General features: G+C 40.3%; 1 protein-coding gene across 1 annotated transcript in view; it reads right to left on the bottom strand.

The window, feature by feature from the left end:
* Positions 1-26,727, bottom strand: part of LOC307000515 (putative ribonuclease ZC3H12C) — a gene marked incomplete at both ends in the record, with an annotated part of 77,361 nt that extends 50,634 nt beyond the window's left edge. The window contains one exon of the mRNA XM_079616158.1: positions 26,015-26,727. Coding sequence (XP_079472284.1) covers positions 26,015-26,727 — 713 coding nt within the window. The remainder of the gene's footprint in view (positions 1-26,014) is intronic.
* Positions 26,728-27,450: the final 723 nt, after the last annotated feature.

Raw genomic sequence — 27,450 nt, 5'->3', positions numbered from 1 at the left:
TTCAACCTGATGATCCCACAGTAGCTGCACGTATCTCAAGCTGCCTGGCGGACATCTCGGCATGGATGAAGGAATATAACCTGCAGCTCAACCTGGCAAAGACTGAGCTTCTCGTCCTCCCTGCCAATCCGTCTCTACAGCACAACTTCACTATCCAGCTAGATTCTACTTTAATCTCCCCATCAAGGTCGGTCAGAAACCTTGGAGTAACATTTGATGAGCATCTGACCTTCACAGACCACATCAAAAGACAGCTCGATCATGCAGGTTTGCACTGCACAACATCAGGAAGATCAGGCCCTTCCTAACGAAGCATGCGACACAACTTCTCGCCCAGGCCTTGGTTATCTCTAGGCTTGATTACTGCAATGCTCTTCTGGCTAGTCTTCCATCATGTGCAACTAAACCTCTACAAATGATTGAGAATGCTGCAGCCCGTCTTGACTTCAACGAGCCCAAAAGGGCCCACGTCACTCCTCTGTTCATCTCTCTGCACTGGCTACCACTCGCTGCTCGCATCAAGTTCAAGGCATTGACGCTTGCTTACAGATCGACAACAGGCTCAGCTCCCTCCTACTTTCACTCGCTCCTACGAGTCTACATCCCTACCAGAAGCCTGCGATCGGTCAATGAGCGACGGCTCGTGGTACCATCACAGAGAGCCACAAAATCACTCTCCAGAACATTCTCATTCACGGTTCTATGCTGGTGGAATGATCTCCCTACCCTCGTCCGGAATGCAGAATCCCTGACTACATTTAAAAGACAACTGAAAACTCATCTCTTCCGTGAGAACTTGACATAAAAAAAAAAAAAAAACTTTAATCCTCCCTTGTTTGGCTTATGCTACTCTGAGCAATGCCTGAACTTTGTATTTTGAGCACTTCTTGCGTTATTTTTGCCTCTTTACGATGACTCGCTTGCTGTAGTCCTCAGTTGTAAGTCGCTTTGGATAAAAGTGTCTGCTAAATGACTAAATGTAAATTTGCCTAAGCCCATTTGCCTTTTGTTCTGCAAATGACTTTCAACGCCCTAGCTCAGATGTTGAAGCATTATGCTAATTAGATTAAACTGCATAACTGCAAACTGGTTTTTGCTGGATAGAATCAACTCCTCCCTACTTTCGTATGATTTGTTTGAATTTGTCTCCACCCCCAGAAGTCCCTCCTCCTAAAATGCCTATAAAAATACCAGGTATATACTGTTTAAATAGACTGTGTTGGACAGACCTACAGCAACGCACAAGCGAAGTTCTCAATAAAAAATAACTTCTGCTTGAAAGATATCCCAACGTCTCCTGGTCTCTGCTTTGACGAAGGAAAAAGTTTACTACACCCTCTTATCCAGTAACAAAATAAAACAAAACAAAGCATTTCTGGTGTAGGATTAAGGCAATGGATCAACAGGTGACTAAGTTGAACAAAAAAAAATTAAATACGAGTTATTTCTTCACAATTAAAAGAGTTACATACATAGCCCTTTGTATCATTATCAGACTTGATACTTAATGCTTCCTCTTTACTCGCGCTTCCTTCCTCCAGCCTGTGACCTGGAAACTGATAAAAGTTAGCCATCTTGAGTACATCTCAATTCTCTAATTGCACTGTGAGGAGGCAAGGAACGAGGAGTGGGGAAGCTTAAAAGCTATGAGAGAGGATGCACAGGTGTAACCTATACGGAAGTGTTTCTTGACGCAAAGTTGAACATTCTGCCAGTGTTACACCTGGCCTGTGCCGGGCCGTGCAACAGAGAGGGAAGACCACGCGGATTATTTTATTTAAAGAAAATATATTTATTAAAGATAAAGAATGAGCAACGTAAAGTAAATAAAGTCAGTATATGTGTTAGTCTGGAGAAATAAAAATGTATGCAATCAGGGTATATGAAGAGTAATGCAAAAAAGGAAACAAAATCAGCAAAACGGTGCGGGAGAGAAGGAGAAGCGGCGACCCCTTCAACCCGGTCTGGAGAGCTTTTTAAAACCCAAGATGCTGGAAGCAAATCACACGCGATCCTGGAAGCAATCACGCACAACACGCCACACCTGTGCTCCGCTCACCTGTAGGGGAGATACCATAAACAGAGGAGGAGCCGACAGATCTGTAACACCCCCTCCCTTAAGACAGAGGCCCCTAAAAGGCCTCTGCAAAAAACCCACACACAACAAAATGACAAACATTTCTGATTTTTTAATAATTTATATAAACTATAAGTGAGCACTTAACTTTATTTCAGGGATGTTGACAGCCCATATACATGGACAGGCCAGAAGAAAAAGGCAGAAAGAAAGATATAGGATCAAACAAAACATTCACTCCAGCCCACCCGGAGTGCGGGACAAAGCGTCAGCCATGACATTGTCCACGCCCCGTGGGTAAATGATTCAGGTCTGACACCTGTCGAACAACCCTATAAGGACCTGTGTATTTTGCAAGGAAAGGAGAATTTCGGCAATAAAGCCAACACCTGATCACCAGGACTAAACACCCTTTTCTCAGCTCGATGGTCATACCAACTCTTCATTTGATTATGGGCTTTAGTTAGGTTGTCAGTCGCCATCTCACAGGCTAAAAACAGCCTACGACGAAAACCATTAACATAGTCCAACAAGTTAACAGGAGACTCAGGACACTAAGAAATCTAGTTGTAAATATAATTCTTTTGAAGTGTTGGTGCTTAATGTAAAAATATATAGTGTAAACGATAAATCACGTTTGACAATTCTGCTGGCTACTGTATACAGGCCACCAGGGCACAATACAGACTTTATCAAAGAATTTGCGGACTTTCTATCAGAATTAGTATTGGCTGCAGATAAAGTACTAATTGTTGGTGATTTTAATATACACATAGATAATGAAAAAGATGCATTGGGATTGGCATTTAAAGACATTATAAACTCAATTGGAGTTAGACAACATGTGTCAGGACCTATTCATTGTCGTAATCATACTCTAGATCTAATACTATCACATGGAATAGATGTTGATGCCGTTGAAATACTGCAGCAGAGCGATGACATCTCAGATCATTATCTAGTCTCGTGTAAATTACATTTAGCCAAGGCTGCAAAGCCGACTCCGTGTTATAAATATGTTAGACCTATCACTTCTGCCACTAAAGATTGCTTTATCAATAATCTTCCTAATCAGTTTCATCATCTCAGCATCCCGGATAGCTTAGAAGAACTTGATATTGCAACAGAAACTTTTAACTCTCTCTTTTCCAGCACTTTAGACACAGTTGCTCCGTTGCGCTTAAAGAAGATTAAAGAACATAGTCCAAAGCCGTGGCACAACGAGCACACTCAGGCCCTTAAGAGAGCAGCCAGAAAAATGGAGCGCAACTGGAAGAAAACAAAACTAGAGGTGTAGTGCCTTCCAGTAAGTCACTTCGGACGCCTCAGGTGTTTCAATAGATTGTTTGTTTTATTCCAGTTTAGCATTTGATTCTCTCGATAAATAAACTCACTCCAACTTGTAATAACGAAAACAAAATTATGGATGACGAACGACGTAATCCATCCAATACTTCCAATGCGCTAAACTGATAAATAAACAGACAAGTAAATAAATTGAAAACCATATGCCTGCTGGCGTCCATGCATTTCCAACATTCAATTCCAAACTGTTCAACACATGGATTCCTCCTTTGTCTACCTCTATGCCACTAATTGGCACAGGTGTGCAAAATTAACTCCTTCTGTTCCAAGGTCTTTCAAGGCTGCAAGGTCATGATTCACCAGCAGGGGTCATTAAATTAACTTCAACATAAATGTCACAAATGGCTCCTACACACCGGCCCTCTTATTGCTACCGGCAAAATAGGTACGATAACAAAACAAAAACAAAAATATGGAGCCATATCACAATATACACAGTAAAGATATAAATCTGTCAAATCATCAATAATCAGAATTGTCCACACATATACAAACATGAATATTTCATTTGAAACACGTCAAGTTTCTTTCAATTCATTCGTGACAATATTCATTTTGATTCAAATTAAAGGTCCATCAATGCAATAGCAATGTAATCAATGCTCCTTTGTTAGAGTCCTTCTTGTCCAGTGTATAACGTAAACGGTTCATTATGCCACGAGAGGCATTGAGCGTTCAAAAAGTTCATTTCAGTGTGTATGTACGCATGTGTGCACGTTGCAAGAAATTCCTTGCTCGAATAGTCCATAGTCCATTGTGCGCGTGTAAAGATCAGTATACATGTCAGTTCCTACAAGGTAAAGTAAACATTACATATACATTGGACATTCATATCCACATGTCATTTTCCAACAATAAGCAAACCTTTGTAATCGGTCTGTCTATAACGCTTGTCTTTGTTTTTAAAGTCAAGCTACGAACGATCCCTTTTGAATCTTTCTTTGTGTCAACAACTCTCCCCAACATCCAAGATCCCCTAGGGGCAGTAGGGTCTGCAATTAACACAATGTCACCATTTGCATAGTTTCTTTTCTCTCTAAGCCATTTTTGTCTTTCTTGTAGGTTTGGAAGATACTCTCTAACCCATCTTTTCCAAAATATATCAGCTAAGTATTGTACTTGCTTCCATCTGCGTCTACCATACACATCTGATTTCTGAAATAAGCCGGGCGGTAATGTGGGTTGTCCTTTGAGAAGTAAAAGGTGGTTGGGTGTTAAAGGTTCGAGGTCGTTTGGACTATCTGGGTTTGAGGTAAGTGGGCGACTATTCATTATGGCTTCTACCTCACAGATAAAAGTGTGAAGGGATTCGTCGTCTACTATTTGATCCTTCGTAAGTGATAGAAGTATTAGTTTGACCTGTTTTATTAACCTCTCCCATACTCCTCCAAAGTGTGAAGAGGCAGGTGGGTTGTAAGTCCATTCTATGCCCTTTTGTTGCAAAGCAACTTGGAGTTTGTTGCTTTGGTTCCATTCCTTTATGGCATTCTTTAGTTCACGATCAGCTGAAGTCAGGTTAGTTCCATTGTCGGATCTTATTTGCCGTACTTGCCCTCGTCTGCTTATAAATCTGCGGATAGCGTTGATACATGAATCAGTGTCGAGTGAATTGGCTATTTCCAAATGTATTGCTCGGGTTGTGAAACATGTAAAAATTACACCATATCTTTTCACTTCACTGCGTCCTCTTTTTACTATAATTGGACCGAAGAAGTCTATTCCAACAAAGGTAAATGGTGGTAAATCTGGTGTTATTCTTTCTTTTGGCAAGTCTGCCATTTTTTGTTCTCCTAAATTTGAATGTAGGCGTCTACAGAACACACACTCAGACCGTATTTTTCTAGCAAGGGACATTGCTGCTGGAATCCAGTATTGCTGTCGCAGTTTGGCCAACATATGGTTCCTTCCACAGTGACCTAGTTGTTCATGAATGTGTTTCAACACCAGTTTGGACACATGATGGCGTTTTGGAAGAATCATAGGATGTTTTTGATCCTCTGACATAGCCATTCTGCTTAATCTCCCTCCTGTACGAAGTACTCCATCTTGCAGAATAGGATCAAGCCTACAAATGTGGCTCTGATGACTGACATGAGCGTTTTCCTTTTGCAAGGTTTCGATTTCTTCTGGAAATGCCTCCATTTGAGTAAAGCGTACAATTGCATTTTCTGCCTTTTTCACATCTTCTAAAGTAATCTGCTAAAGTAATAAAGTGATTTTTTGACTCTTTGCATTTTTCTTTCCATCAGACATTGTTTCTCTGCATCGGAGTTTTTAATACTCATGTTGGTAAGTATTTACGTCTTTTAGCTTAAGTAGCCAAGCTACTGCTCTGATTAGATTATTCCAATTTGAGTGATAGTGTATGAATGTGTGAGTAGGATTTTGTTCTTCCTTTACGATTAAGTTCATGATGAGAACGTCCTTCTTCACTTCCACATCATCATCATCATCTTCTTCATGTGTTTGTATGGCAATGTCAGAATTTGTCCACTCAGATTCCTGACATTTGAGAAATTCTGGACCATTCAGCCAAACCTTTGAATTCAGAAGAGCACTGGCCTTGAGCACACGAGATGCACAATCTGCTGGATTTTGTTTAGTGTTTATGTATCTCCATTGTTTTACTTTGCTCATTTCTCTGATAGTGTTCACTCTATTAGCCACGAATGTTTTAAATCTTTTGTTCTCATTCTGAATGTACTTCAATGTTGATGTACTATCAGTCCAGAAAATGGAGTTCTTAAGAGCAAGTTGTAACTCTGTTCTGATCAGTCTATCCATTCGTACTGCGAGTACTGCTGCAGTGAGCTCCATTCTTGGCATAGTAGTTTGTTTCAGTGGTGCAACTCGTGATTTCCCCATTATAAATGAGGTGTGCACTTCATGTTCTGAATTTGTGAGACGAAGGTACGTGACACAGCCATAACCACTTTCGGACGCATCACTAAAGTGGTGTAGTTCTGCAGATGTTATCGGATCAAAGCCCTTTGGCTTGAGACATCTGTTGACACTGAGCTCTCTAATGCAACTTAGACCTGCCATCCATTCATGCCACAGCTGTATGTAGGGTTCTGGTAAGGCTTTGTCCCAGGCATAATTCAGCTTGCAAAGATCTCGCAGAATGTTCTTAGCAGTAAGGACGAATGGAGAGATGAAGCCAAGAGGATCGTATACTGAGGATATGATGGACAGGATTCCCCTTCGAGTACATGGCTGATGTTTCAGGCTTACTGCAAAGCTGAGTTTGTCTCTTTCTATGTGCCATTGTATGCCAAGAGTTCTTTCTGTAGGAAGATCACTGTATTCCAAGTTAAGGTCTTTGACCTCCCTTGCTCTGGCTGCTTGTGGGATGGACATTAGGACTGTTCTGCTGTTACTTATCCATTTGTGCAAACGAAAGCCTCCCATTGAGCAAGCTCTTTCAAGCTCTTTGCACAACGTCACAGCATCAGCTTCAGTGGCCACCGATTTTAAGCAATCATCTACATAGAAATTTTGCTTTATTGTTTCCACTGTTTCAGGCAAAAAGAGATCTTTGAAATCTTGGGCAGTTTGTCTGAGGGCGAAACTAGCACAACTTGGTGAAGACGTTGCTCCAAATAAGTGCACTGTCATTCTGTGTTCTTTCAGTGGTTGACCTGTGTCACCACTTGGCCACCATAGAAAGCGCAAAAAATCCACGTGCTTCTCCATAATTCTCACCTGGTGAAACATGCTTTCCACGTCTGCCATAAGGGCGATTGGCTCCTGGCGGAAGCGCAACAGGACGCCTACCAAGTTATTGGTGAGATTTGGACCTTGCATCAATTTGCTATTCAAGGATATCCCCTGAAAGGATGCGGAGCAATCGAATACAACTCTCAGGGAGCCCTTCTTTGGATGGTGCACTCCATGATGTGGAATGTACCACACCTTTCCACTTTGTGTTTCCAGTTCATTAGATGGCACAGATTCTGCGTGGCCCTTTTCCAGCATTCCTTCTAGAAATTCAGTATATTCTCTATGATATTGTTCATTCTTTTCAAATTTTCTTTTCAGAGACATAACACGTTGCTGTGCCTGTTGGTAATTGTTTGGCATCATTACATCATTTTCTTTAAAAGGTAACGGTAAGTAATAATGACCATTTCTTAGATCCTTTGAACTTTCCATCATAGACATGAACTGTTTGTCTTCGACTGACATCTCTGATTTCTCCTCAGCTGCCAGTTCTGGAAAATCTTGATGATACTGTTTAATCAACAAGTCATTCAAATCTGCTACAGATATGCGATTAACAGTACATGAGTGACTTCCTTGCATTTGACATGTTGTTTCTTGCATGAGCCCATTGACAACCCATCCTAAGGGTGTTCTAACAGCATATTACCTCTACTGTTTATTACCTTCCAAGGCTCCATAAGCTTTGCAGCATTTGTGCCTATTAACAACTCAATGTCAGCATCCAATTGTGGAATCTTCACCTCACGTAAGTATTTCCATTTGTCTATTGATTCTTGTATTGGTATGTGTCGTTTTGAAACTGGTAATTTTGTTTGAGTATAGACTTTTGGGAGTTTATGATACAGAAGGCCTTCCATACTGCTGACTTCAAGACCAGAGACTATACTGCTGCAGACATTTTTCTCCTGTCCCATTGTGCACAAGAGTATTGTGGTGTTCTTACCAGTGATGTTTAACTTTCTTTTCAATGAGTCCGTGCAAAATGTAGCTGAGCTACCGGGATCCAAAAATGCATGAGTATTTATGACTTTATCTGAATTTGAGACTTTTACTTTCACTGGCACAATAGCAAGAGTGCATTGTTTTGATTGACTGAACCCCATTAGGTCATCTTCTTCAACAGAAACCATAGCACTACTCAATGGTTTGCTTCCGGTTATGGCGCAGTCATCTTTAATTCCATCTTTTTCTTTGCCAGTGTGAATGTGAAGGATGGTTGGATGAGACAGAGAACATGTTTCACATTTCATTCTGTTTTTGCAGGTTTTGCTAACATGTCCCTTTGTTAAACATCCAAAACAGATCCCGTTTAGTTTCAGGAATTCTATTTTCTCACTATTTGGCTTAGACTTAAACTTTTCACAATTTTCGAATGTGTGATTTCTTTCACAAAATAAGCAATGCCTTTCAAGCGCACACTTATTTACATTCAGTTTGTGTACATATTGTGACTCTTTCTTTTTTATTTCAGGTGCCTGAGCAACTGTAGTGGCAAAGCTGGTCCTCCCACTAAGTTTGGTGAATGGGTTTTGTGGTTAAGGTCTTGACGTTACTTTGCTCTCTGTTGAGTTGTGTATGTCACCGAAAATTGGATCAAGCATTGCTCTGGACTGTCTTTCAATAAAGTCTATCAAGTCCTTGAATGTTGCTCTGTGTTTGTTATCTTGCATGCTACACACACTTGCTCGCCATCTATCTCGCAGCCTAAATGGAAGTTTAGACATGATGAGTCTTAAGTTGGTGGAACTTTCAAGCTCTTTTAGGCCATCAATGTCTTGCATTGTATTGTAGCAGGTATGCAAAAAGAGAGCATATGATCGCAACCCATTGCCATCCTCTGGCTTGATGGTTGGCCAGTTCAAGGCTTTATTCATGTAAGCAGATGCTATTTTATAGCAGTCTCCAAAATTGTATTCTAGTTGCCTTTTAGCTTCTTTATACGCAGTGGAGGAATCCATATGCATAAAGCTACTGACTAGGTTTCTGGGTTGGTCTCTTGTATACTGTTGTAAGTAGTATAGCCGGTCATCCATATTAGTTGTTTTATTCTCAATACATTGCTCAAATGCTTTGATGAACGTCCTATATTGAAGAGCATCACCATTAAATATGGGAATTTCTCTATCTGGCAGAAGAGAGAGTGTTTGCTGTTTCACTAACATTTCAGTGATTTCAGTTTGTCTTTTTAATACATCAGTGACGCTTGTATCATTGCCATTTGGGTGAATCGCGCTTCCTTTTGGTGCTGAGACGCTCTGATTTGCACTTTGTTGAGCACCTACAGTTTGCCTAGGGTCAGATCGAGGAGCTGATCCTTCTCTCTGGGTTCTCACTGGTCTTTGTACTGTTGCAGTGGTATCATATTCCATTGATGTCCTGTATTTGTATACGCCAGACACTGAACGTTGTTTTTCAGCTTCTCTGAATACTCTAACCTTTGCCTCTGCAGCAGCAAGTTCAGAATCTATTACCAATTTTTCTTTTCTTGCTTTTAATTTTGCAATGATATTTGCTTCTTCGATATCAAGATCAATTTTGTCATTCAAAGCCTGCGCCTTTGCTCTAATAGCCGCACATTCTGCTTCGGCCTTTAGATGAGTGAAAGATTCTCGTGACGCGCGACTGAGGGCGCTTGTTGCTTTGCAGCTATGCGTGACACTGTGCGCTACTTGAGAAGCGCTATCTTGGGGCTGAACCACACCAACATCGTCCTGCTCCTCTTCTTCCTGCTCTTCTTCTTTTTCACCATCTTGATCAACCTCGAGCCAGTTCGTGACACCTTCTAAGAAGCTTTTGAAAAGTTGATATCTGGGTTCGTACCAGTCTAAGTTATCGGCCTCCTTTTCATATGTATCTTTCGTCAATTTTTGTACAGTTGCTTGTAAATTAATAAACTCAGCGAAAAATCCATCAAACGAGTTAACTTGTTTCCTAACAGTTTCTTTGTCCTGTCCAGCTTCAATAAGACTATTGATTTCATTTTGTTTGCGGGTTAAAATACCAAGCTTCCCCCTACGTGTTGCAATTAACTTAAACAGTTCTTTTTCTTCATACAAATCCTGCTCTTCAGGCTCTTCGTCTGCCATTTTTCAAAGATTAACTCAAAAGTTCAACACACAAGAAATCGATAGCATTTCAAAGTCAACACATAAATGAGAAGACAAGCGAAAGTGAAAAAGCCCATTCAGTTTGTGTTGTAAGCACGGTGGCTCACGTTTAATGTCATTGTATGAGCGCAGCGGCTCGCTCCAATTCAGCGTTTTACTCACGAACGTCCAAGGAGATAAAGGTTAAATCCAGCGGGAAACGTGTATTATCCACATACTTTAGAGAATACAGCTCCCATTCTTCCAAGTATCCTATGGGCAAATCCGTAAATGAAACTTTCCAAACGCAGGTGACTTCCAAATGTTCCAATGCAGCTGGTTTTCAAATATGTAGTGCCTTCCAGTAAGTCACTTCGGACGCCTCAGGGGTTTCAATAGATTGTTCGTTTTATTCCAGTATAGCATTTGATTCTCTCGATAAATAAACTCACTCCAACTTGTAATAACGAAAACAAAATTATGGTAGGGATGGCTGACGCGAAACAGTCGTTCCGAAGCTTTGCGAGATCCCGAAGCGCAGATGATTCGAAACACTGATCCGAAGCGTGATTCAAAACACCCATGTCACGTGACTATGGCCAAACGAAGCCTCGAAGTGTTTCACTAAGTGTTTCATCAGGTGTGATCCGCCGAATCAGCGTTTGATTGACACGGTCGGGAACAGACCACACAAGCGCACATCTGTATAAAAGTGAAATTAACGCATATTGACCTCGTGGGTTTTTGTGAGAGTAGTTTGATTTTGAGATAGCGGATTTTTGGTGATATAGTGACATTTATAGTGCGATTTGTTTAGTTATATTTAGGCTTACATTTAAATTTACACAACACATTGACTGATAGGCTAGAGGCACAGAGTATACATATAGTGACACATTAATAGATACATAGATATAAATATAGACAGCTAGATTAATAGATAGATAGATAGATAGATAGATAGATAGATAGATAGATAGATAGATAGATAGATAGATAGATAGATTAAAATAGGCTACATATATAAATACATAGATAGATTATAGATACATATTATATATCTAAATACATAGATAGATTGTAGATACATATTATATATCTAATTACATAGATAGATTGTAGATACATATCTAGATAGATTTGGATAGATAGATAAAATGGAGGCTCCCCAGAAGAGATGCCGTACATCTGTGGTGTGGGAGCATTTCCATTTAGAAACCCCAAATAAAGTGAGATGTGTGTATTGTGATCGGCAGCTTGCCTACTGCAACAATACATCATCCATGATGCGCCATTTGAGGAGCTGATGCCACAGTGGAAGTGAAAAAATACATCAACGATGCGTATTTGCCCAGAACTCATGATCCACTAACTTACTGGAAACAGAGAGCAGTAATCTTTCCTCATTTGTATGTCCTGGCTAAAAAATGTCTTTGCATACCAGCAACAAGTGTCTCTTGTGAGGATTTTTTCAAAGGCTGGAGAAATTATCTGTAAAAAAAGAAGTAGGCTAAGTCCTTCCACAGCAGAGAAATTAATATTTTTGAATAAAAATATCTAAAAAAGTGAGACATTGTGGCTTGATTTATTTTATTAATATTCATTTTGCAGGACCAAAATAACTTTATGCACAGTGAGGAGCCTAGGTTACAAGCTTCACATATTAGAAAAATACAATAATAAAAAAAAAAACACATTTTTTTTAATGGCTCGTCAAGGTTGTTTCAGGATCAACACCTGCAAGTGACCACTAGGTGTCACCGTGGAGACGGGTGTCGGATTGATTCGAAGCCTCGAAACAATATGAACCATTTGGTTCAACTGTTTCATTGCTTCACGAAGCCTCGATCTGCCCATCACTAAATTATGGATGACGAACGACGTAATCCATCCAATACTTCCAATGCGCTAAACTGATAAATAAACGGACAAGTAAATAAATTGAAAACCATATGCCTGCTGGCGTCCATGCATTTCCAACATTCAATTCCAAACTTTTCAACACATGGATTCCTCCTTTGTCTACCTCTATGCCACTAATTGGCACAGGTGTGCAAAATTAACTCCTTCTGTTCCAAGGTCTTTCAAGGCTGCAAGGTCATGATTCACCAGCAGGGGTCATTAAATTAACTTCAACATAAATGTCACAAATGGCTCCTACAAGAGGTGTTTCGGATTTCATGGAAGGAGAGCTCGATTGCTTACAGAGAGGCTTTAGAAGCTGCTAGATCTGCTTATTTTTCAACCCTATTAAAAGAAAATAAACATAATCCTAGGTATTTATTTGAAACAGTGGCTAAACTAACGAAAAAGAAAGCTTCAAGCCCAGAAGTTTCCAAGCAACACATCAGTAATGACTTTATGAACTTCTGTCACAGGTCGAGGTGGGCCAAGCCAGACTGCACCCACCCCTAGACCAGGATCACCCTGAGGAGCGTGTCAAAGGAGGAGGCAGGAGACAGGAATAAAAATAATGACAGGCTTTATTAAATATAAAAACAATTTGAAAATCCTAATCTAAAATTCCTCTTCCTTCCTCTTCCCAGGAATCCAAGGCAAGTGGGGGGTCAGGCTCACTTCCTTCTGGCGCTGGTGCCAACTCGCAGTGGTAGGTACTGAACAGGTGGGTATCGCAGGTGAGTAATTGAGTCAAGCTTACTTCCTTCTGGCACTGGTGCCAACTCCCAGTGGTAGGTACTAAACAGGTGGATATCGCAGGTAAGTAAATGAGTCAGGCTTACTTCATTCTGGCTCTGGTGCCAACTCACTGAACAGGTGAGTATCACAGGTGAGTATCGCAGGGGAGTAGGTGGATCAGGGCTCACAGGAGTTGTAAAGGGTGGGCACTTCGCACCATACAGGTGGGTTTCAGGGCTACAGCAGACTCAAGTCGCAAGCGGAGCGGGGCTTTGGCTGGCACAGACAGAATCAACACTTCAAATAGAGGTGAATAGCTCTCAAATGGGTGGCAGGAGACAGAGTCAATAGCTGAACAGGGCTTTCACTGGGACAGACAGCATTCAAACTTCAAGCAGAGGTAAACAGTTCTCACGTGTGTTGCAGGGGACAAAGTCACAAGCTGAGCAGGGCTTTCACTGGGGCAGACAGCACACAAACTTCAAGCAGAGGTAAACAGTTCTCACGTGTGTTGCAGGGGACAAAGTCACAAGCTGAGCGACGTTCGCTGGAACAGACGGAATCAACACTTCAAATAGAGGTGAACAGCTCTCACATTGGTGGTAGGAGACAGAGTCATAAGCTGAGCAGGGCTTTCACTGGAGCAGACAGCACACAAACTTCAAGCAGAGGTAAACAGTTCTCACATGTGTTGCAGGGGACAGAGTCACAAGCTGAGCGACGTTCACTGGAACAGACGGAATCAACACTTCGAATAGAGGTGAACAGCTCTCACAGGGGTGGCAGGAGACGCAGTCATAAGCTGAGCCGGGCTCTCACTGGGACAGGCAGCATAAACTTCAAACAGAGGTAAACAGTTCTCACGTGTGTGGCAGGGGACAAAGTCACAAGCTGAGCAGGGTTCTCACTGGGACAGACAGCATAAACTTCAAGCAGAGGAAAACAGTTCTCACGTGTAGTGTGCGCACGGGGGCTTTTCCTTCTGACATCCAACAGGTGACTGCAATCGATCTTGCTAGACTCTTATGATGGACGGTAGACCAGCATAACACATGGGGAGTGCACGGCGATAAAAGGTAAATCTTCCACACACACACGACAGTCCAATTCCAAACATGCAACGTGATGGGAAACGTCAATTTCAGCACTACAAATCCACTCTTCAAGTGCAAAGTAAGGCCAACACTCACCCAGAGGTCTCGATCTGAAGAGCCGATGATAGTCAGAGTTGGGACAGATGCGGTGAATAATTTCCTCACCACTACAAGCGGCTTCACTTCGCTGGTTTCAATGGCCGAGGGGGAGGCTAGAGATCGACAAGGAATCAGTCTATTTCACTCAGTGCGATGTATACAACGTGATCCAAGCACTTCAAACCAGTATCCAATTTAGTGTAGAAAACATGCGTTTATGAGATTCAATTTGTCAATCACTCATCTCACTCTTTCCCAGTCCAGACGACGAATTCCACTCTTCAAAACTGCCCTCGGATCCCACAAGCAACACTCCGCTTCTTTCACGATGGTCCTTCAGCTGCAACACTCCACAAACATTTCCCAACAGGAGAGAACCACACCAGATCGCCGGGGGAAGACAAAGAAACAACCACACAACGCGGAGGGAGAACACACAGCCTTCTCTTTCTCTTGTGTTTTATCCTCTCCAAACACTGGCGCCACCTCAATCAGGCACTCAAAGTGAAGTCCCCGCACCTGTTGCCAATCTGCTATTTAGTTGTCATGACGACAGACACACACACAAGCCCGGGGACAGTGTTACACTAAAAGTGTCCCGGCGGGAACACTTCTCTGATGGGATTAGTTCCGGGGATTATTTGTCACCCCGTGACACTTCTTCACTTATAAGATCGATAATATCAGGGACAAAATTATAACTATGCAACCGTCTAATACAGTATCGCATCAGGAAGTGCATTGTAGTCTCCCTGAGGGAAAATTTTATTCATTCATTGCTATAGGAGAGGAAGAATTTTGCAAACTCGTCAAATCATCTAAATCGACAACGTGCATGTTAGACCCTATACTAAGCTAAGCCAACTAAGCTGCTGAAAGAGATGCTTCCAGATGTCATAGATCCTCTTCTTAATATCATTAATTCATCTTTGTCTCTAGGATACGTACCAAAAACCTTTAAGCTAGCTATGATTAAACCGCTTGTTAAAAAACAGCAACTTGATCCTACAAAACTAGTCAATTACAGGCCGATCTCTAATCTGCCATTTCTGTCAAAGATATTAGAAAAAGCAGTATCCTCACAACTGTGTTCCTTTCTTGAAAGAAATTATATCTGCGAGGATTTTCAGATTTAGACCGTACCATAGTACCGAGACAGCTCTCGTTAGAGTCACAAATGATTTGCTCTTATCATCCGATCGTGGTTGTATCTCTCTATTAGTATTACTTGATCTTAGTGCTGCATTTGACACCATTGACCACAACATCCTTTTAAATAGACTCGAACATTATGTTGGCATTAGTGGAATTGCACTAGCATGGTTTAAAGGGGTCATGACATGAGAAACCAAATTTGCCTTGATCTTTTGGTATATAAGAGGTCTTTGTACCATTTAAACGTCCTGCAAGTTTCATAGCTTAAGACGTCCTCCCCATTATAAACGAATCATTTATTTAATCAAGCTCTAAATACAGCTCGTTCTGGATCCATGGTAAGAAGTGACGTCACGGTACGAAGTGATGTACCAGCGTTTGCATAATGACCGCCTCCAGCAGAAGACAGTTACGCTTAAAGCGCAAGGCAACTACGCTCATTTCGTATCGTTGTCGCGCCCGCGCGCTGCGCGCCTCACAAGTGTTCAATCGACGGACAGCGAGTGGGTCTGTGTACAGGGAAATTACGATGCCGCAGATGTGCTGTTCCTGGCTGTGGACAAACAACATCTTTGAATACGCTGCGAAAGATCCAGTCGTCAGGGGAAAATGGATGCACTTTATTTTTTGCGGACGTCTCAGTCACGGCAGTGTTAGTTTAAGCGTTTGTTCTGTACATTTGAAGGATGACTGTTTTGAGCTTTGCCAGAAAACTGTTGCTCAAAGATAAGTCCGTGCCGACTATTCTGGGCTCAACATCGACGACGCAAACTGTAAGTAATGTATTTAAAACTTTAAACTACTTTTTAAATACGCTGAAAGATCCAGTCGTCAGGGAAAAATGGATGCACTTTATTTTTTGCGGACGTCCCAGTCACGGCAGTGTTAGTTTAAGCGTTTGTTCTATACATTTAGGCTAAGGATGACTGTTTTGAGGAAAAAATCCCAATATGATGCTTGGCTTTGCCAGAAAACTGTTGCTCAAAGATAAGTCCGTGCCGACTATTCTGGGCTCAACAACGACGACGCAAACTTACTTTTTACCATGGCTAATATAAACAGATTTGTATAAGAGAATCTTGAAAATATGTCGCCTTTCTAGTAGGCCTACATGTGATTAGTTAAATAATGTTTTAAAACTGTTAGCAAATTAAGCTATAGGATAATTATGCAACAATAATCCGTTTTCAAGTGTCTCGGTTTAATTTTTTTTATTAATTCAAAATAGTTTCACTTTCCATGTGGACACGAGCTGATCCAGTCTTCGTTGTTGTGGTGATGGTTCATTTTCCTCTGATTCCGGCTCAAACATAATAAGGTTTTATCATTGCAAGAGCCATCGCTTCGCATGCATCACCCACTATTAAACAGTTGCGCCGAATCCGCAAATGTTCTGGCTGGGGGCGTTAATAATTGATGCACAGGCACTGACGTTAGCCAATCATATCAGTGGGCGTTAACACTGAACTCTTAAAGGGGAAACACCCCCCAAACAGACTGTTTGAATCAGAGGATGAGAAACAGGGTGGGAAAAGGTCATAAATCACTACATTTTAAAAGTTTTTTGTAAAAAAAACTATAGTAATACTATAATTGCACCTAAGGGAACATAATAATAAAATTAAAAAAAACATGTCATGACCCCTTTAAATCATACTTATCTGACCGTTATCAGTTTGTAGCAGAAAATGAAGAGATGTCTTATCGATGAAACCGTCTACATTGTTAAAAGCGCTATATAAATGAATGACTTGACTTGACTTGATTGAGATATATAAGCTAAAAAATAAAAACAAATACAACAAATATTAATAATATATTTATTAAATGTATTCAAATATTATGTGAAGGAGGATTGCAACTTATAATGTCCTGGTTGCGTATGCAACCCACAGGGAACGGAGGACGTATGAATGGGGATCATGCTTAGGGAGCCTGTCTTCTTCGTACTACTATTTAATCAAGCCAATTCAACATTGGTGTGTGATTACACGATCCGCCCCGCAGCGTGGATTTAAACACGGAAGTTAACACACGCACCAGTTGCTTTTTCGCTGAGGAGCCAAACGGCCCCTGGAGTCAGCAGTGGTCCAGCAGTAGTGGCGAGTGGGTTGCATACGCAACCAGGACGCTCCCTTTCAGTCGAGAACGTCAGACATAGTTGACGTCGACTGAATGGGGATCTATTTGAAAGCGCCACTAGTGCTGCCACCTTCCACTGCCTAAACAGAAGCCTCCTGATCCCCCCGCGATTTAAGGCGGAGAAGGGACAGGTCTTAGGCCAGGGAAGTCACTGCTGTTCCTACAGGACCACTGGGAAAGCATTCCCTGTACATGGAAGGAAGGGACACTGCGGAAGCCACATCCTGCTCACAGGGAGATAACATGTGAAGAATACACATATGGACTGGGCAAATTGACAGGCAGTACAACATATCAGGTTCAGGTGTTCTCCATACATTCAGGCAAAACACAAACAATAAACATTTGACAAAAATAAAATAAAAAATAAAATAATAATAATACATACATATATATATATATATATATATATATATATATATATATATATATATATATATATACACATACACACATACATATACATACACACACATATACATATATATATATATATATATATACACATACATAATAGATGACTTGACTAGCATAGTTTCTATGTCATCTATGCATTTTGTTCCTCTCATTAACGGCCGCTGGGACAAAACTATTTTTATACCGCTTAGTTCTGCACTTTGGGATTCTATACCTTCGTCTGGATGGCAGAAGTTGAAATTCACTATGCAGAGGGTGGGCATCGTCATTTAAAATTGACCCAGTTATCTGCTGTAACTGTCTGGTATACAGAGATACTGGGCTAAACTGAGATACTCCAATCAGCTTACTAGACCATTTTACAATTTGATTTAGGGAATTTCTGTTCTTTAAAGATAGATTCCCAAACCATGACACCAAAGAAAAAGATAAAATTGATTCAATAAAAGCTCGATAAAATAAGACCATCATGGTTTTGTCAACGCTAAAGTAAGACAGTTTCCTCAGACAAAACAGACGCTGGTGCACCTTTTTGCACACAGCTTCACAATTTGCCTCAAAATTCAATTTTGAGTCGATAATTGTCCCAAGATATTTGTAGGATTCAGTACATTCAACTGTTTTACCTTTAATGGATGTGACTTCATGCGTGTGAGTATGTTTTCTAAAATCAATGATCATTTCTTTTGTCTTTATTATGTTTAATTGAAGGTAGGACTCCTCACACCACGTGATAAAGTCATCGATTATCGGGCCGTGACAGGCCTCATTGTCCTGAAGCCTACTAACAATTACAGAATCATCTGCATATTTGATAATGGTCCTATTTTCATATTTACTCTGACATATGTTTGTGTAGAGAATAAACAGTAAAGGCGAAAGAACACATCCTTGAGGGGAGCCAGTTGAGGAGGAGACTCGGTCTGACAGTGTTCCATTTACCTTAACTCGTTGTGTCCTATCAGTTAAAAAATCAAGAATCCAACCCACAAGATTTTTACTCAGGTCGAATTGTTCTGCCAGCCGACTGATTAAAATATGTGGTTGAATTGTATTAAAAGCGGACGACAAATCAACAAACAAGAGTCTAACGTGAGAGCCAACTCCTTCCAAGTGTTTAACAATTAGGTTCAACAAGGTAACTAGAGGTCGACCGATAGTGGATTTTACCGATAACGATAGCTAGGTTGGGCCATACTTGCCGATAACCGATTAATGAACCGATAGTTTTTAAAATTGATACTGGATAAAAACAAACATAACACTCCAAGTAAAACAGTGCTGAACTTTATTATAAAAATAAATAAAAAACTGTATTGAACCATGAAAACATGCTAAATGAAATAAATATATAAATGTGAATAAATATTTAAGTCAATAAAAGACATTAATTCAAACTGAAACAAAAAGTAATACTCTAAATAACAAATAAAACCAGTTACATTCAAAATGTAACTATTTAACTGTTCTTTTCAAGCCAACTTAATTAATAAAAAAGTAACAAAATTTGTATTAAAATGTGAAGATAAAAAAAAAAAACGAAATCGAATGCTTTTCTGATTCGTAATGTTTCTGTCGGCTGTATGAACATCAGTTTGCTTACGTCTCTAGCTTTAAATATGCAACTTCTCTGCATATTTAATGCATAAAAGTGACCAGCTGGATATGAACTAATGCTAATAGAGGTAACAATTGTGACATTAAACATTCGGGTCGGACTTACGTTTATGTTTGTCAGTGTTTTAACCGCTTGAGGTAGCCTACTACTAATGTTAGCGTCCTCTCAGCCTCGAAGGCAAACAAATACTGTTGTGCTGTTCTTTCTCTACTAATGCAGCATTTAGTCAACAAATTAATCACTTTATAATATGACAAAATGTACTGTATACATACATTTGAGCTGTCGGTGCTTTAAACGCGCATCTGATGTCAGGGCTCTCCATGCAGCATGTGCTCTCAGTGCAGCACGCAGCATCACGTGTCGAAATAAACAACACGAGGCACAAGTTTTTATTACACCTCTAGAGGCCGCTCTTGTACTGCATCATGCCAGCAGACCCTTCTCAGCTCTTACACAGTGTAATGAATGACAGCGCGCGCTTCTCAGCCGCTCCAGCAATGGACGCAACCAGGAAAAACTATCGGTATATATTTTTTGCCGATAACGATAGTTCCACCAGTCAACAATCGGTGCCGATTAATCGGCAAAACCGATGAATCGGTCGACCTCTAAAGGTAACTGTAGCATCTTCTACTCCTCTGGGTTGCCTATAAGCAAACTGCATGGGGTCCAGTACATGCTCAGTTTTCAATATCTGACCTTACCAATTTTTCTAAGATTTTCATTAAAATCGACGTGAGAGCAATCGGTCTAAAATCATTACAGGTTTTAGGGCAACTTGATTTAGGAACAGGAACTACGACTGCATCCTTCCAAACCTTGGGTACATGCTGTGTCTGTAAAGATTTAGTAAAAATAAAATGGAGCATAGGACTCAGTTCTTTTGCACAAGATTTAAGTAAGCGACCACATATTTTGTCAGGTCCGTGACTCTTAGTTACTTTTACTGAGCGGAATGCTTTTTCCACTCTTTTTTGGTCTATTTCAGGGTACTGGTCATCTTCAAATTTATTTCTCAGATCCTGAATTTCATTACTAAAATCAAACGTATCAAAGCGGTTAAAAAAATGGTTAAGAGAATTAGCAAGCTCAGTAATGGTTTCTGGAAGCTCACTTCCATAATGGTCTTTGTCTGTGCTTTCTCTCTTTTTAAAACAGTTTTATAAGTAGGAAGTAAGTGAACACAGTTATGGTCAGCAGAGCCTAGTGGTGGTAATGGGAGTGATTTATAGGCATCCTTTACCGACCCATAACATAGATCTAATGTCTTATCCCGCCTGGTTGGACATGAGACATATTGTTGGAAGTTTATGAGTGACTTTTTAAGGGAGACAGGATTAAAATCCCCCAATATGAAATTTGGTGCATCAGGTGAGATCGATTGTAGTTTTTGCACTACGTCGAAAATGGTGCTAGAGGCAGAGACAGCATTTGCCTTCGGGTGAATGTACACTGTTGTCATAAAAAGTTGAGGAAACTCACGGGGCAGATAAAAAGGACGCAATGATATCGACAGGAGTTCGACATCTGGCGTGCAAATGCGTTCTCTGACGGCCACAGAGCTGCAATAGCGTTTATTTAAATATAGACATACCCCACCTCCTTGAGTTTTCTTCGTCACTTCAGCTTTCCGATCCAGACGGAGTGGCGCTTCAAATCCCTCGATAATCAGATCGTTATCCTGGTCGTGCTCAGTGAGCCATGTGTTCAGTAAAAGCCATGATGCAGCAGTCTCTGAAGTCCTTCTGAAAACGAACGTTTCCCTGGAGTTCGTCCGCTTTGTTCCTCAGGGACTGAACATTTCCCATAATAATTGAGGGCAGGGGTATCCGGGTGAGCCGCTGTTTCCTCACGCGTAGTTTAACACCACTTCGTTTACCCCTCTTCTTCTTCTTCTTCTTCTTATCCCTCGTTGTACCACGGATTGAATGAGAAACTCTCAGAGGGACATCTGGTGACTGTAGTATACTGTCTGTTCCGCGAGCCAAACTCGCAAAGTTCAGTTGCAGCAGTGCATCTCTGGTGTACTGTATCCTTGCGCCATTGGCGTTACATACAAACAGTAGATAGAACAAGATCCACAGGGCGCTTAGGGACAAAATCCATTTTTATATTAGAAGCACTAGAAGTAGTCCATAAAAACAGCTCTCGAGACACATACAAATAAATAAATAAATAAAAACCAAAAACACTTAAAAAAAACAAGTAACACGAGGATACCAAACTCTCACTGGCAGTCGCCGCGTGCACATGCGCCCAAATAACAACAATAATATGGAATGTCACTGGGGAGGCTCCAGCCTATAACTGGGGGGAGCTACTCACCAGACAGTGACGGCAGAAACTCTGCCAAGGGAAGACATGGGCTCGCCGTAGGAAATCGTATCGTGGAAAACTACACATATGAGATCACCGTGGGGATCTCAACATACATAAGTTTTTTTTGATTGACAGATTGACCTTCCGGTATAGGGGTCAGGGATTAACCTTTGACCTGCTACATCTCGATCATGTATTTTTGACAGTTAGTTTGACCTATTGACTCTACCTATTATATTTCATCATGTGTGTTTTTTTTTTTGTTACAGTTAGTTTGATCTGTTAACCTTGCTACCCCTCGATCATGTGGTTTTGATAGATTTGCCCTTTTAACCATTCCTAGTATATTTCATTATGTGTGTTTGACAGAAGGTTTTTGTTCGTTTGAAGACGGCGTCAAGAAGGATTATATAGGAAGTGTGTCACAGAATCCCTCCCACCCCTCCGCATTCCAGAGCGCATTGGGTTGCTGGGCACTGTGGAAGTGATAAAAATATATTTTTCTAATAATGACGTATATTTCACACAAAAGTTGAAAAACATTCTTTAAAAGTATATAAATGAAATATAAAATAAAACGTATAATATTAAATAAATATCTTACTAAAGTTGAAAAACATTCTGTTCATTTAAAAGTATATACAGTAAATGAAATATAAAATAAAACTTATAATATTAAATTAATATCTTACTAAAAATCTACAGAACCAGTTTAGATAAAAATCATCTAAAATGTTTAGAGAGTTGAAGAAAAACATACAGCTTATGAATGTCTGACAAAAGTGCAATGTTTAGATAAATCATCTTACAATCTTTGCAAGTCTTGACGGTCTCTGTTTTTCCTGAAGGGCCTGTTTTACCAGCAGCGTTTGCCCCTTCGGCCTCTAACTCACGGATCAGAATGCATCTCAAAGCAGCAGTCAGGGACGAGGGCGTGTGTGTGTGTGTGTGTGTGTGTGTGTGTGCGTGCGTGCGTGCGTGCTTGCGTGCGTCAAAAAAAAGCATCGTATCTCAGTTAGAGGGCTTGGTTTGTGACAGTTTTGACATTTCTATCAATGAATTACAGGCTGTGGGTGCCTTAAGCACTGCCTAGGCCTGAGTTATGTGATCTGAGCCGCTTCCATTACTGACTCCATCTAGTGGACACACAACACTGTTTTTCATATAGTCAAACAGAGCTTATAAAGACACATGCATGCAGGGAATCATCATTTTGGACAAACTTTTGCTGACTATCTGTACTGAAAGCTTCATCATCTCTCCATCAAAGAAAAATGGCTAACAGTGAGTATTTTCTCTATGCTGTTTTATCTGCTATATTAATGTTTTTAAAAAAAACATGCACCATTGTTTTATTTCCATTATACTATTGTCTTTTGAAGAACAGTGACTGTTTCATTTTTATGCTATGGTGTTTTTAACTGCTTTATTTTTTTATCCGCTGATACAGATATCTGCTATATTATTTACGGCATTTTGAGCTATCGTTATTAATGCATAGCTTTTAATATCACACAGTATTATCATCGTGAAACTGTTTTTGTAAAAAAGCTTTTATGATGAAAAGACGAAACCATCCTACAGAAATTGTCTATTGGCTTATCATAACATGCTTCGCTGCTCTTACACGCTGTTCTATGCTCTATAGCAATTATGTTTTCAGAAAAACTATAGTGATGATTTTGTGATATAATGCCGCGCTATTTCACCATAAAATCGGCGTTTCACCATTGCGTTATCCCATGGGCTTTTATTATGAAAACACCCGAGATCCTGTGTAGGAAGCATTGTTTAGCTTAGCACCGCATTCTACGCTATTAACTGCTCTTACACGGTTTTATATGTTCTATATCAAATGTTTTTTGGCGTCGTATATGTTTCAGAAACAATACATAAGTAGATTGATGGTTTTGTTGATATAATGCTGTGCTATTCTTTTTTTTTCTTCAATAATTTTCTTTACAACAGTGCAAACACGCATCTCTTAGAAATCAGAACATGTCTAAAATTGTGTATGTTATACAAGTAAATTCTTATCTTGCACAATCATAGGACAATAATAGAAAGAACGAAACAGAGAAAAAATAATAAAAAATAAAATAAAATAAACAAATATATAAATCATGGTACATGAAAGATCTCATCATATTTCTTTAAAAAAAGTAGTACATTTTATGTTATCAATTAGTCTTAGTGATTTAATTCAATATTTTACTTCACATAAGAAATCTATAAAAGTAGGCATTTTCTGAGTGGATTAGCCTGACTACGTCAGACTTCCTACTTCCTCTAATTTCATTTCGCTCCTAGTCAGTCTGAGACAGAAAGCAGCCTGTCTTTCAGTTTTCCCAGCGGCCTTCGGACGGCCGCGCCAATCAACGAACAGAGCCGTGACGTAGACGCTAAGCGCCGAGTTTTACATTGTAGGTTAGATAAATCGAAAACCGAAACTTATTTCTATGTTCACATGTATGAAATCAACGTCCCGTTCTGTATCAGAAAGTAATTTTTTGATTAATAAAAAAGAAAAGAAAGGCCTGCCGTGTTTTTCATCGTAGATTTAAACGTGCCTAGTCTGCATGTCTCTTTAACATTCTCATCAGTGAGCCGCTATCAATATGCGGGAGACTCCCGGAACTTCCAGGAGGCAATTTTTTTGGTGCTCCCTCAGCTCTTGGTGCCCTACGCACAGTGCGTGGTGGGAGCGGCGGCACTGTCTGCAAAAGTCGTTTACAGCCATGTTCACTCCGTTATTAATGTTATTAATAATATTAATGTTAGTAATTATTTTGTATTTGATATATATGTATATATATATTTTTTTTTTTAAGTAATCGTGTGTGTGTGTGTGGGGGGGGGGGGGGGGGGGGTAGGGGTTCATCAAACAAGCATATAAAACACCTCACCAAGTGTTTTCAATCATAACAGGATTTTTGCTCCCCAGGTTCAAATATTGAGCAGAACACGTTCGACGCCATTAATACATGTGAGAACTTATCTTTCTTTATAAAATGTATAAATTAAAATTAACGTATTTTAATTTGACATCTTTTTTAATTCACAGTAGCTACTCGGGTGATTGATTCAGACGATCCAGCCGATGGTAAAACGTAATGTTTTTTTAATGCTTATGAGAAATCAAATTTATTATTTAATTTAGATTTCCTTCTTTTCGTCACACAACCGGGTTCGCGGTGGTCGACCTGACTAAAGACAATGATGATGATGATGATGATGAGCACCCCACCGCCATCGTAACAGATAGACGAGACGTAGCCGTGAATCAAATAGCTTTAGACCGGAGTCTTGGACCAAGCGGCGAACCATCGAGAAAGACTAGAAAAACTGCTGATTCTAGCCCACCAACCAGTCCTGAGACCGCATTGTTTTATGGTAAGGCTATCTAAATTTTTTGCATTTAAGTCAAATTAAGTCATACCATTAAGATTTTTGTTGTATTTCTACACAGCAGGGTCGGATAGAGGCCATGATGACGAAGACGACGACGAAGACAAAGAAAACATCGAGGTTGAAGAAGTAACGGCCGCGTCTCAGCCGGTTGATGAACCATTCAATGAGCGTTCCCTGATTCGTACACTCATTAATTCAATAGAGGCATTGAGCCAACCGTTTCGTGAGCACACACTATGCCTCACCACGCAATGCGTCTAATCTGCTACGGGTTTTGATTTGTGCGTCACGAAACTCACTGCGCAGCGCAATCAATTTACTGTTTATATCAGTGTGTGTGTATTTATTTATATTTATTATTATTATATTATGATATTTATTTAATATGTCGGTATGCGTAATTGTCAAAATTCCCTGAAAGGTCCTCAAAAAGCCTCCTAGGCTGATTTGAACAAAATTTAAACCCAGATCATCTTCAGACCATGTCAGAAAAAGGTTATGGATTTTGTATTGATTGACTGAACTGTATCAATGAAGTTGATGGCATGATGCCAAGCTGGATTTGGTGCTAGCCGTATCTGTTTGTCAAAAATTAAATGCAATTACTTGATTGTGATTGTTTTCAACCATTTTGACTGAAATACTTAACTAATGTCTTTAAATTACTCATTTCTACAGTTGGTCTGATGGCTCATTGTCATGCTTGCTTAGCTCCTCATTTTGCCTCTGTTGTGCTTGGCTCATTAATTGCCCCTTTGCTGCTACATTTGTGATCAATACAATTACATTACAATTACCACAAGCAAAATCCCTACTACTTCAGGTCTGGTTGTATAAATGGATTCTTCAATGTTTGGATTCTTACCTCATGGCCACATTGCTGCCATCAATAACAATGGGGCGCAGGTTATCCTTATCATCCACGGGTATCTGAGAAGGGGACTCTGACCAGTGAGAGTCAAGTGAGTCAGAGAAACTGCAGGAAGAAGATGAGGCAGAGGATGATGATGACGTGGAAGTGGACTGGGAGGGAGACTGTGTCCTACCCTCATTCTCCGGCTTACTGCCTAGTTTCACCAGCTCCCCAAGAATATCATTGATCAGTGCATCTGAACCTAGCTTGTTCAGAACCAGCCGAACCAAGTCTTCTGCATAGCCAAGCTTAAGGGCAAACTCCATCTTTGTCTGATATTCCCTGAATGTATTCACAGGACCTGGCTCTTGGGGTACCATATTTGGAACTTTTGAATCCAAATCTAGACATGGAGACCAACAGAGTAATGGGTGGACTGCATGAATAGACCCATTGCTAAGCGTATCAATAGGAAGATGACTATAGCTCTGCACAGGCTCACTTTTTGGCCCTGAACTTTTCTCCGAGTCATCTTGTGGTGAAGAACCACAGCTCCTAATGCAGGGGGCCACAACGTCTCCTGTGTCTGATGAGCCACTGTCCATAATAGCTCCAGTGTCAGCTCCAGTCTGCTGGTCTGTGGCGTTCACATGGAGGTAGTCTAGATCCAGCTCCAGTTCGAGGATGTGGCCTGTTCCATCATCCAGATGGTCTTTCAGGCCCATGAATCAGCCACAGACATCCAGCACCGTTCTGACTGTGAGTCTTGCTGAGCTCTGCCACCTGTTATTCAGCCCTCAGGTTGTGTTTCTCATTTGAACCTAGAGAAGGAGAGAGGGATACTTTAAGGGACTGCATAATAATTCAGGGAACAGAGAAATGTGTTAGGTGCTGAACTTCTAAAGCATGCTTGAACAGCTAGTGAACAATATATTAGGTGGGGCTGTGCCATATTCAGTCAGTTCCAATAGTCTGATGGTAGCCAGGTCTTTTAGCGTTGTGTCTGTAAATGATACCTTATGGATCTGTTATTTGTTTGAATCCCTCTTTGTTTGTATCTTTGACTTAACTTTGTAAAGCGACCTTGGGGTTGGAAAAGCGCTATATAAATAAAATAAAAAGTATTATTATTAATAACCACCCAAACACAATTAAACACAAACTACCAGTGTTCAGTGAAAAAATCAGTAATTATGTAATACCAATATTAAAAGCTTTCCATTTCCATTTGAAATTGAACTCAAACTGTTTCTTTACTTTTTCAGACAGTTGCTTCATATCCCTCACTCCAGTAACTGTCAATGCTGGATCTGTCCCTGTTGTTTTAACAAGTAATCACAGAAAGCAAAATAGGGTGACCACTGTATAGGGATCCACTGGAGGCAAGTTGTAGAGAACCCAAGTGCAGTTTATTTAAACAAAATAACAAGGTCAAACATAAAACAAAA

This window comes from Phoxinus phoxinus, assembly GCF_949152265.1.
Source record: "Phoxinus phoxinus genome assembly, chromosome: 6".
In the NCBI taxonomy this organism is placed as follows: domain Eukaryota; kingdom Metazoa; phylum Chordata; class Actinopteri; order Cypriniformes; family Leuciscidae; genus Phoxinus; species Phoxinus phoxinus.
Note: the sequence above shows the minus strand (reverse complement) of the source record. Positions and strands in the feature narration are given on the sequence as shown.